We start from the raw sequence: 13272 nt of genomic DNA, 5'->3' as shown, positions 1-13272 counted from the left end.
AAGTGGAATATTCTCCAGTGAAGCATCAGTATGTATGCTGCTACTTGCATTCTGATAGTGTGCCATATGCTATTCCAAGGGGAAGGAGTACATCTTGGGGTACATCCCATGGCCCTGGAGCAGGAACGGATAGTCAAAATGAAGATGATATTGTTACAGTGGGAATGAAAAATGTGCATGCATCATCAGATGGTAGTGGTGCCATGAGGCACCAGCAGTGGCTCATGCTGGTACCCATGCAGCTGAGTCAGCTCAGCTACAACAAAGCCCACCCTCACCCACCCACCCACTACACCAAGCTCCACAACAACCTCCACAACCACAACCACCTGTCAATATCCAGCACCCACCAGCAGACCGCACCTGGGATTGGGAGGAAGGTGCCAATTTTGTTCCCAACCCCCATCACTTTGATGAAAGTCAAAGTGGAATACGGCCATCTTGTACACTTGGGAACAATGCCACTAAACTGGAATGTTTTGAGTTATTCTTTGATGAACCCCTGATAGAAATTGTCAGGGAAAGCAACACATACTTTGATTACACCATGGCAAACACAATTCTTTCACCAAGATCATGCCTACACCAGTGGAAGGAGACAACTGTGGCTGAGATGTATCTTTTGTTCGCCACAATAATGCTTATGCCTCATGTGTATAAGCACAGCGTCAAATCATACTGGTCGACAAACCGCCTGATTTCAACCCCAGCTTTCAGTGATATAATACCAGTGAATCGATTTGTGCTACTATTACGTATGCTACACTTCTCAGACAAAACCAGGTCTGACAGGTTATATAAGATTAGGAATGTGTTTATGTACGTATCTGAAACAGAAATTCAGTATGTATTTTTATCCCTTCAAAAAGCTTGTTATTGATGAATCTTTGATTCTGTTTAAAAACGAGATGTCACGCTATTGACATCAGTTCACCTAAACGAAATGACAGACAGTGGCAGGCAGAATAGAGACCAGTGAAACCATTCTAAAACCTGCAGCTGTGATGGACTACACCCTGAATATGCACTCGGTGGACAAATGTGACATGCCAATTGGATTTGCTGATTGTGTTCGCAAGAGATATAAGTGGTACATAAAACTCTTTTTCCATCTTCTGGACATTTCCATGCTCAATGCTTATAATATGTATAAGATGAGGACCAGAAACAAACCACCACCATATGACAAATTTTGTTTGTCATCAGACAAATAATATTCAAGTACCAAGTAACAGTACCTGCACTAGAAAACCACCCACGAAATTATCAACAACTACACTATCGTCTGAGGCCTGGTCATCACTGCCTCCTACTATGAAGAAAAAGGCTCAGAAGAGGTGTTATGTCTGAGCACATATAAAAAAAATCCCACAAAAATGCAGACACTCGTTTTGTGTGTGAGGAGTGTAAAACACCGCTGTGCATGACACCATGTTTCAAAGACTTCCACAAGCTGCAGCACTTCTAGGAACATGTCCAGTGACTCTATATGTGTAAATATATAATAGAAAAATAGTACAGGTCCTCCATCACAAATCCGGCATCATTGGGACCTGTAGTGTGCCGGATTACTGAGTTTGCCGGATTAGAGTGGTTAGGTTAGAATACACTTAATAAAATTAACCAACTTGACTTGCACAAAGTTCATTGAACATCGGCAAAAATCGAACATGTCCTCTACTTTGAGCTCAATATCAAGGTACAGTGGACCCCCGAGTTTCGTGATTAATCCGTTCCAGAGAGCCTGCCAAAAGTTGAAATTGCCAAATGGCAAAACCATTTTCCCCATAAGAAATAATGGAAATAAAATTAATCCGTTCCAGACACCCAAAAATATTAAATTTTTTTTTTTCAAATTAAATAAAGATTTACATACTGAAAACAATGAGAAATCAAGTACATGCATATAAAAAAATAATAATAACATTACACTTACCTTTACTGAAGACTTCTGGGTGGATGGAAGACGGGATAGGAGGAAGGTGTACACTATTGTTTGGAAGGAGAATCTCCTTCCATTAGGACTTCAGGTATGAAGTCCTTATCTGGGGTTACTTCCTTTCTTTGTTTTTTAAAGACACTGGCACTGGGAACAACTTGAGAGTCACTGGAACCCTGTCGCACAAAATGTCTGTCCAGAGAGATCTGTTTCTGGCGTTTCTTTAAGATTTGTCTGAAGTGGGACACAACACTGTCATTGTACATGTTGCCAATACGGCCTGCAACAGCTTTGTTAGGGTGAAGTTCATCCATAAATGTTTGCACTTCAGTCCACTTTGCACAAATGTCCTTAATCTTTGAAGAAGGCACCTTCCCCCTCCTCCTCTGCAGCAGTTTCCTGAGCTGTGATCTGTTGCTGTTGCAGATGAAGCTCTTGCAGCTCTTCAGTGGTTAGCTCTTCCCTGTGGTCCTCCACTAACTCTTCCACATCCTCACCACTCACCTCCAACCCCAGGGACATCCCTAATGCCACAATAGATTCCACAACTGGCATAGGCTCCTTGGGGTCACTCCCTCCCAAGACTTACCTATAAGGTTTATGCAGTGGAGGATATTAAAGTGATCTTTCCAGAACTCACTTAGGGTCAATTCTGTGTCTGAGGTCACTTCAAAGCACTTTTGAAACACTGCTTTTGTGTAGAGTTTTTTGAAGTTGGAAATGACCTGCTGGTCCATGGGCTGGAGGAGAGGAGTTGTATTAGGGGGCAAGAACTTCACCGTGATGAAACTAATCTCCTCCACTATTTGGTCTTCCAAGTCTGGAGGATGAGCAGGAGCATTGTCCATTACCAGGAGGCACTTGAGTGACAGTTTATTTTCCAGGAGGTATTTCTTCACACTGGGGTCAAACACTTCATTAAACCAGTCTAGGAAAATATCCCTTGTGACCCATGCCTTACTGTTTGCCTTCCACATCACACAAATTACTCTTGGCGACACTGTTTTTCTTGAACACACTGGGATTTTCAGAGTGATACACCAGTAAAGGCTTCACTTTAAAATCCCCACTAGCATTACTACAAAACATGAGAGTAAGCCTATCCTTCATAGGCTTGTGTCCTTGGAGTGCCATTTCCTCCTGTGTGATGTAGGTCCTCTTTGGCATTTTCTTCCAAAAGAGGCCTGTTGGGGTTTGAATTCTCCAGTGTCTACGCACTCCTTAAACTCCTGTACAAACTTCTCAGCTGCAATTTTGTCAGAACTTGCAGCCTCACCATGCCTTATCACACTGTGAATGCCACTACGCTTCTTAAATCTCTCAAACCAACCTTTGCTGGCCCTAAAATCACAAGCATCACCACTTGTTGCGGGCATTTTCTTTACGAGATTGTCATGCAACTGCCTTGCCTTTTCACATATTATTGACTGCGTAACACTATCTCCTGCTAACTCTTTTTTGGTAATCCACACCAACAATAACCTCTCCACTTCTTCGAGGATTTGTGATCTCCTTTTTGTCAGCATATCTACCCCTTTTGCAACAACAGCACACTTTATTTCCTTTCGTTTTGCCACGATCGAAGTGATGGTTAAATGGGGTTTGCCATACATCCTGGCAAGCTCTGGCAAGCACTCCACTCTCATATTTTTCAATGATTTCCTTCTTGAATTCAATTGTGTGCCTCACTTTCTTTACCAAAGGGCTTGCACTAGCTGTCCTTGGGCCCATGGTGACTTATTTAGCAGTTGCAATCACAAAAAACAATGGATTATTACGTATGAACCTGCGGGGTGATGGTCACGTGTTGGTAAACAATGGCACACTGAGCGTGAATGGCATAGGAGACTGGCTTTGTGTGCATGGTGACGGGCAGACAGGTACCGGACGGTCGCCGAATCATGAGTCTAATCACGAGCCGCGAGGCCAAATTTTGCCGAAAAAACTTGCCGAAAGTCTGATTTCACGAAAGTCGATGCTGATGAAACTCGAGGGTCCACTGTACTTTTCATCATGAAAGCAATCAAAATAATATATGTTCCAGTCTATCAGATGAGACCAAAACGAGAATACAACCATAAAAACCATACGAAAATATACCACAAAGAGGCGGCTAATGGCTGAGAAGTGAACTTCCTTATTTATCGTCCATCTTTTTTATTTTTTGGTGTATGTTAAGAAGTATCTTTCCATCATACATTGCCAAAGTTTCAATGAGATAGCCCAACAAACAACTGAGAAAAAAACAATATTTACCAAAAATCATGGCAAGCCCAAGTCAGGTGCTGAAAATAAGTCACTTTGTCTTACTTTTTTGGGTTATCCTAGGTTCTCTATACATATGCTGCTATGATAATCTATGTAACTGTATTTGTGTATAGTACCTGAATAAACTTACTTCTAGTCTGTCGACTGAGTACAAGAAACCGCCCATTCACCTATTTCAACTACCCAATAAAGTTGTCAGAAACTGGCAATTTGGCCAATTTCACAGATGCCAATTTCAAAATAGGGTCCAGAATAAACAATGCAGACATTTCTGGCACTAAAATAACATTTTTTCTGTTCATTAGTCATGGCTGCAGGCCCCTCTTATATTACTCTTGCTTACCATTTGGAATTTTTTATTCACACAAAAAATAGAAGATTTACTGTTATGCAGACTACTGCATTATTGTAATAATTGTATAAATAATGTCAACCCATTCCTGACTGCGTATTGGAATTTGGACTGGCAGGCAGACAGGTATTGGACGGTGACGTCATTTGTTTACTCGAGCATTGCTAAAGAATAGAACTTTTCTGCTACTGTGAGCGCAATTTCAAGGTACTTTTCGTCATGAAAGCAATCAAAATCATATCTATTTCTGTAATATAGCTTTCATTCTATCAAATGAGACTGAAAAAACGAGAATATAACCATAAAAAACATACAAAAATATACAGTTAAGTGGCCACTAAAGGCTGAGAAGTGAACTCTGCTATTTATGGTCTGATTTCTTTCATTTTTGGTGTACATTAAGATGTATCTTTCCATCATACATTACCCAAGTTTCAAAAAGATAACCCAACAAACAAATGAGAAAATAATAATAATAATAATAATATACTACACGTACATGTACATGGGATACAGACATAGCTGACATCAGTGACATACAGTGGACCCCCGATTAACGATATTTTTTCACTCCAGAAGTATGTTCAGGTGCCAGTACTGACCGAATTTGTTCCCATAAGAAATATTATGAAGTAGATTAGTCCATTTCAGACCCCCAAACATACACGTACAAACGCACTTACATAAATACACTTACATAATTGGTCGCATTCGGAGGTAATCGTTATGCGGGGGTCCACTGTACTACTATATAGAAAGCCGCTTGTTATGCAGAGTATTTCAAGCAAATTAGGTCAGTGTCCCAGGATAACACCCACACCAGTCGACTAACACCCAGGTACCCATTTACTGATGGATGAGCATAGACAACAGGTGCAAAGAAACACGCCCAGTGTTTCTACCCTGGCTGGGAATCGAATATTTACCAAAAATCATATATGGCTAACCCAAAGCAGGTACTAGAAATAAGCCACGTTGTGTGACTTTTTTTTGGTTATCCTAGGTTCTCTACACATATGCTGCAATGTGTGGTAATCTATATAGAGAAAATAGCTTTTTTGTTTCAGGTTTATGGTGCAGTACAAGTGTATATCATGGTTAGCCCTGTGCTACACTCCGTTTTCTCTTATATAAGCCCCAAGACAGGGATAGGAGAATGGTACTTGTATCTCATATCCTCTTCATACCTCCGTCGAACTGCTCGGTATTATGACAAATATTATTCATTCTGGAGTGTTTAACATGTTTTATGTTATTTATATTGTTTATTATGTCATATTAGATCAATTGTGATAGGCAATAAGCTGTAGTGTTGATATTAGCATAATAATAAAGCATATTCTCCTGCTAGGGCTAAAAGTAAGCAAGTTATAACAATAAATGGAGAAAAAGAAATTAGAATGACTTATGCAGCAAGTAGCACCACCAAACAGTACCAGTAGGTTGGTGTGGCAACCCTGGAAATTTGAAATTATATATACAGGTCCTCCATCACAAATCTGGCATCAGTGGGACCTGTAGTGTGCCGGATTACAGAGTGGTTAGGTTAGAAAACACTTAATAAAGTTAACCAACTTTACTTACACAAGAAAGTTCACCACTGCTGCTTCCAAAGTGAATATCTGAAATTTACAGCTAAATACATTTACATGTCTTGAGGTGAAGGGCTGTCAGGATTGCCATCATCTTCATCTTGGAAAGTGACCGAGATATCAGGAACTGATGACAGTGGTAGCACATCAGGCCGAGCAGATATTGAAGGCACTAGATTTTCAAGTGGTGACTCTTCTGTTGCATGCTTTTCAGCTATTTTTTTGAACATATCTTTCAAGCTGAGTTGTTTCATATATTTTGGCCTTTCTTTGATTAGTTTATCCTGCAGCATGTAAACATTCATTATTTCTTGTTCACTTACAAAACTTCGTTGCTCTAGACCTTTTAGCAGTTCACCTGCCAACTGAATTAACCTATCAATTGAGACTTTCTGCTATATCTTCCTCATTTTCATCAGTGCTTTCTCCTCCACTGGCTTGCTGCTCTGGATTTACAACCATCTGCACAATTTCTGAATCAGTATAATGATGTACAGCAGCTGCATCTTCATCTACATTCATCCATTCCCCAACACTATCTTCATTCATCCTCGATGCAAGATCCTTCACAGCAGGATTAGTCAGATCACTAGCAAAAGAAAGCAGACTATGTATAATCTGTTTTTCCTTTGAAGCCCTAAATCCTGTAAAGTCATTTTCATTGTCTTCTCCAGGTGCAGTCTCGAACATTAACCCTGGCCACAATTTATGCCATCCATTTTTCAGTGTGGATGCCTCTACAGACTTCCAAGCATTGGCAACACAGTAAACCATATCTCTCGCATTAAATTCCTTAAGAAACTCACGTACTGGTCTGCCAGAGTTAACTGCACTCAGTAGGTGCCTCATAAAATGGGTGCAATACCTAGACTTAAAAGAACGTAGTATGGGGTTGAATTAATGATGTGCAGTTAGGTGGGAGGTAGACACCGAAAGCGTTGTTCTTTACCAGGAGTTCTGCTTTCGGATGTGCGGAACAGTTGTCTAAAATAAGCATTATCTTACAGTTGTGGTCCAAACCAACAGTCACAGTGAGCTCTTGCTTCTGGAAGAAAATGGTTTTCAAACCAATTCAATGTAATTTCAGTTGTTATCCATCCTTTTTTGTTGGCACAGTAAATCACAGGAAACTGTCATGCCTTTGAAAGCCCTGGGATGTAAACTTTTACTGATGACCAGTAACTTGCATCTGTGCATTCCTGCGGCATTAGAGCATGCCAATACAGTGACACGATCTTTCGATGTTTTATATCCTGTTGGTGATTCTGCATCCTCAGTTGTCAGAGTTCTTCTTGGTGTACATTTCCAGTACAGTGCTGTCTCATCTGCATTGTAGACCTGCTCAGGACTTAATTTTTCATCTGAAACTAACTTGGCGAACTCTTCAACAAATTTAGCAGCAGCTTCTGTGTCCGCTGAAAGTTTTTCACCACACACTGCATGAAACTTTAAGCCATGTTGATCCTTGAAACGCTGTAGCCAACCTTCACTGTAATCACATTCATAATCTAATCCTAGTTCTTCATGAAAAATTTTGACTTGTTCCTTCACCAGAGCTCCAGACAGCTGAACGCCTTCACTTACACGTAGCCTAAACCACTTCATCAAAACCTGATCTAGTTCTAAACTTTTTCCTTCCCTCATTGTTTTCCTTTTACATATCTGTTTCTTTGAATCACTGTTAGCAAAGAAACTCAGTAATTTTGTTTTCTGTTTCTTTGTCATAAACTGTTGAAGAGCCAATGTTGTATAACTCACACAAGTTCCTCACAGACACACCACTGTCAAGTTTTTTCAGAAGTTCAACCTTATCTGTTATGGACAGTGTACAGTGTTTGCACTTTACACAATGAGAAACACTTCCTTTTGTTGGAACCATGGCTAGGGCTAAAAGTGAGGAAGTTTTAGCAATAAATGGAGAGAAAAACAAATTGGAATGACTTCTGCTCTAAGTAGTGCCACCAGACAGTAGTGGCAACTCCCGGAAATTTTAACCCTTTCACACTTGATCAAGAACCCCTCACCAACATCAAGGAACCTTCCTTGAGGGTTTTCCATATTGAGTTTTTATTCACACAAAATAATAGAAGATTTACTATTATGCAGACTGCTTAATTATTGTAAAAAATGGTATAAATAATACCAGCGCATTTGTGAAAGCATATTAGACCCACCATAGTGAATACCAACAAACTGAGGGAATGAGACAGAAATTGAGAAAGGGTGATGCGAGACGAGACGAGGTGCTTTATGCCGAGACGCATTGCCATTTCCATGACCAAAGTTCTCGTACAGTTTACAATACCAACTGGTCAGAGAGCTGGTCATAAGTCTCAGTGGTCGTTAAACAGATAGGTCATTAAGCGAGGAGTACCTGTAAGTAAATAAATAAGTACTGTCATTGAATAAGTAAATAAAGAATTACTGTAAATACATGTACCAGTATTGAAAAGTAAAGTATTTTAATACAAGTTTATCCTATCAATAAATGCACAGTATTCTACAGTACCATCGTAAAGTCCGTGGGATACATTGGTTTGTTGAAACACACACACACTGCAGTGCCTTAAGCACCATGCATAATTTGCATTTCTCATATTTTCACTTTAGCTTAACTGTATTTTGCCAACACACTGCTTTTTGTGTGCTATAAACAAAAATATTTTTTTTATTATACAGCATTTGCTTAATGAAGGATTTTCTACTTTACAGAGGATTCTATCTTCTCATGCCCAGGATTGATGCTTACACGTGACCACAACTACAAACAGACTAATGGTGGCCAAGCAAAAACACGACGCCAAAGTATGCACTTCTGAACCCTACCTAAATTATCTTTCATATATATATGCTGGCTCAAGGATCAACTGAATGAATTAAGATTGTTCCCATAAGGGGGAAAATGTTCATTAAATTAAACTAGCTGAAGGTATTTATGTGAAGCACTGTATTAAAGAGAAGGTTGGTATCAAGCTTTCCTCAAGAAACACTTGAGCATCATGGTAACTATGAATTGTAGATTCCTTGATATAGGGATATATCAGAAAGCATGAAACACTGCTGTATGCTGTAACTCGTATTGATCAGAAACTCATCCATTGATATGTCATCAATGAGTGATGCTTCGATCAAACGAAGCTCTTTATCCAATTTAGTAAGGTGGTTTATGGGAGGAAGTTTTAGGTGTTCACTACTGTATCAGTAGATTGTATCTTTGCCAGTTTAGCAGGGTTTCTAGAACCTTTAGTTTCAATATTGTAGTCTTTCGATTGTATTTAAAAATTTAACCTCAAACTTTCATTTCATATATGGTTACTAGCTCCAGGATACAAAATTAAAAATATATCAAATTGTACCTTGCCAACTTTCAAATAATCACCTTTTCATACTTTTGGTCATGAACTGTAGGTAGTTATCTGCTGGTCAGATTATATGGCTACCAACTTCCATGTGTGTGATCACGTCTTCACTTACTGGATGAAGAGGACATACGGTGTACAATGTAATAAGGATGCCAATATTGTGGGTTACTGTCAAACACTATAGGATTGCAATGATGCAAGTGAAATAACTGTGATTCGCTCAATGTTATTTAAAATTTTAACTGCTCATTTTTTTTCTTCAGAAAAACAATAATAATAAGTGGACAACATATCAAATAGAAAACAAAATGGGTTCTAAGTGATAGAAAAATGTGAAGACTGGCATGTGACTAAAGGGCAATAAAGCTGTTGTAGTTAAAGCATTGAGCATTCCACTGGGACATGGATCTCTCTAACAATGAGCAGGAAAATCTGTGATTGGGTAAAAATAATAAATTGTGCCCCATTACTCTCAAGCTTCCCAACTTCATTTTAACTATGTGCAATGTATAGTACTTCATTTTCATAATGTTGGATACTTATACAAGTGTCTCCCATTCTTCATTTTGTAAGGTTGCCATATAGGCTTTTCCTAATTAGTTTATATGTTAAAGATTGTGATATATGACAATAATTTTTTTTTAAAGTTTTCTGTTTTATGACACCTTGACATTTTGATATATTCCAGTGTTCTTTGTCAAACTAGATTTCACACCTTAAATTTAAAATTCTGTAGATTATCTTGTACCTGACGAAATCTCTATCTTTGTACCAGTGAGTTGGTACAGTCTAACCACTTACTAGTTGTCATCATCTACACCTCATTTGCAATAACTCTAGGGTTATGCAACCACGAAGGTGAAAAAACAATGCGAAAAGAATATAAGAGTACCTCTGTGCTCAATTATTAAGTCTTTAGTAATGATAGTCCCAGCTGAGCATATGAAAAGGTTTAGTGGGCTTAGTTTACAGTTGCGTCCGGTCATGCCTGAGTGTAGTTAATGAAGTAAGAGATTGATCAAGGAGTCTGTCATGATAGACTGACTAGACCATAAGCATTCCAAACAGTAAAATGAATTCCTACGTACAGTGTAAGTATTTAATTTTTCCTATTCCCATGCTCTTCAGGATGATTATGGATATAATGCTTTTGTGTGATTTGAAAGATTTATAAGTACATTTTTATCCAATAATGTCAAAATTAGGATTGTGTGTAACAATTGGGTTGACTAAACCTTGAAACCATTGCATGAGAGATGATCAGATGATAGTTTGAGAAAAAAAATATATTGTATTAAGAGATACTGGCAAAGTTCAAGAAGTAACTGTAAATCACTGTTAACTCAGATTATAATTATATTGAGGATTACTTCATGGCTTATGTTAAATGATGAAATAAGCACTAACAAATATTACTAGCATTGTCCTATACTTTAAATCATGAAATTGTCATTTTTAAGGAGTTTAGAAATATTTTTATTTAATTGGAGTCATGCTATAAAGCATGTAATAACTTGAAAGTAACAGCCACTTAATGGAGCTATATTATAAACTTTTATGGATTGTAACTGGTCATCAATCTCTCCCCCTTGTATTTTAGACAATTGTGGACTGATCTAGGAACACATCTTCATAAATAAAAACACCACATTAGTTTGCCATGTATGTTTAGAAACGAACCAATTCTATTTTTGAACAGGTGTCAACTATGACTATAATGTATATTTTCAACTATTTCTATCATATGTTGAAGAACATGACATTGTGTCAATGATGTGTCTAAAATGAATAAAGAAAACTTAAAATTAAATAATTTTTGTTAGCCTGTTTCATTCATTTAAACACCATCTCATATGAACAACTACAGTACAACACAAGTTTGGTTTGACTTATGACCGGTTGGTCGGAACCAAGCTTGGTTGTAAGTCGGACGGTAGGTGTATATATATATATATATATGCAAAACAACCACTGTGAAAGAATAAGGAATTTCAAGGAACAATAAAAGTAATGCATCAAAGGAAGGCATATAAAGGATCTAGCCCACACCTCACTATTACATCCCACAACAAAGCAACACCTGATGCCCGACTCATAAGAAAGGGAACACTGCAGCAGGCCCACTGGCCCAACTAGACAGGTCCTTCACATAACCCACCAACAAACTATTCTACCCAAGAATTAAGAATTTCAAAATTTATTACTTGTCCAATGCATTACTAAATTCTTCCCAAATTCTATTGATTATAAATGGATCTAATTTATATAAACCAAAGGAAATATATTATTGTCAAAATGGCTTTTTATGAAACAAGATTCAATTATATTCCTGTTGACCATGGACTTACTTGATACAACTTACTCAACTTTTTGAAAATCAATTGGATGGTTAAAATCTCTAGCATGAATATGCTGTATAGTCCTTGTGGCTTAGCGCTTCTTTTTGATTATAATAATATTATTATTATAATAAAAAAGAAGCGCTAACCCACAAGGGCTATACAGCGATTATAATAATAATAATCTCACATGAATAGAGCATTGGAATCTTGTCCAGTTCTAATGCTATACAGTGGACCCCCGGTTAACGATATTTTTTCACTTCAGAAGTATGTTCAGGTGCCAATACTGACCGAATTTGTTCCCATAAGGAATATTGTGAAGTAGATTAGTCCATTTCAGACCCCCAAACATACACGTACAAACGCACTTACATAAATACACTTACATAATTGGTCGCATTCGGAGGTGATCGTTATGCGGGGGTCCACTGTATTTATGTTGTTTTAATCTTAGTTCGAGACTTTTAGCAGTTTGACCGTAGTAAATTTTATCGCAAATTTTACAAGGAATCTTAGACACATCAGTCAGCATTTTGGGGGGAATTCTTTATCAAAAGTTTTTTTTACTGTATCAAGATTTTTAAATACAACTTTGATACTAAAAGTCTTAAGAAGAGAAGGCATATCAACCAAGTTTTCATGGTAAGGGAGAACCAACATATTTTTAGTTGAATAAGGCTGGTTGTCCCTTTTTGGATTGTAAAAAGTATTTTTAGCAATTGTAAAAGATTTATCAATTATGTTTCTTGGGTATTTCAAATCATTACCTATTTCATAAATTTTGGATATTTCCTCATCTATGAACTCTGGACTACAAATACATAAAGCTCTCAAAAACATTGATGAGAAAACAGACAGTTTAACTCTATCTTGATGTGAAGAATAATAGTGGACATAGGAACAGTTATTTGTAGATTTTCTGTAAATTTTAAATTACATTACACATCCCTGTCTAAGACCTACTCTTACCAGGAAGTAGTCTCCCTCTCTTCTACATACCCTAACCTGAGCCTCACTATCCTCATAAAAACTCTACAGCAGTTAGTAACTTACCACCTATTCCATATACTTGCAACATCTGCCACATTGCTCCCCTATCCACTCTATCATATGCCTTTTCTAAATCCATAAATGCAATAAAAACTTCCCTACCTTTATCTAAATACTGTTCACATATATGCTTCAATGTAAATACTTGATCTACACATCCCCTACCCACTCTGAAACCTCCTTGCTCATCCGCAATCCTACATTCTGACTTGCTTTCTAATTCTTTCAATAATAACCCTACCGTACACTTTTCCTGGTATACTCAGTAAACTTATTCCTCTATAGTTTTTACAATCTCTTTTGTCCCCCTTCCTTTTATATGCTTTCTGCCAATCCCTAGGTACCTTCCCCTCTTTCATACATTTAT

The 13272-nt window shown here is 37.8% G+C and overlaps 1 protein-coding gene across 2 annotated transcripts in view; it reads left to right on the top strand.

Moving 5' to 3' along the window:
- Window positions 1-11326, top strand: part of LOC128690304 (cyclin-dependent kinase 17-like) — a 641614-nt gene extending 630288 nt beyond the window's left edge. For both annotated transcript variants that reach the window (XM_070090483.1, XM_053778923.2), the window contains exon 11: window positions 8864-11326. In XM_070090483.1, coding sequence (XP_069946584.1) covers window positions 8864-8970 — 107 coding nt within the window. In that variant the 3' untranslated portion in view covers window positions 8971-11326. The remainder of the gene's footprint in view (window positions 1-8863) is intronic.
- The last annotated feature ends 1946 nt before the right edge of the window (window positions 11327-13272 follow it).

This window comes from Cherax quadricarinatus, chromosome 32, assembly GCF_038502225.1.
Source record: "Cherax quadricarinatus isolate ZL_2023a chromosome 32, ASM3850222v1, whole genome shotgun sequence".
Classification (NCBI taxonomy): Eukaryota; Metazoa; Arthropoda; class Malacostraca; order Decapoda; family Parastacidae; genus Cherax; species Cherax quadricarinatus.
Note: the sequence above shows the minus strand (reverse complement) of the source record. Positions and strands in the feature narration are given on the sequence as shown.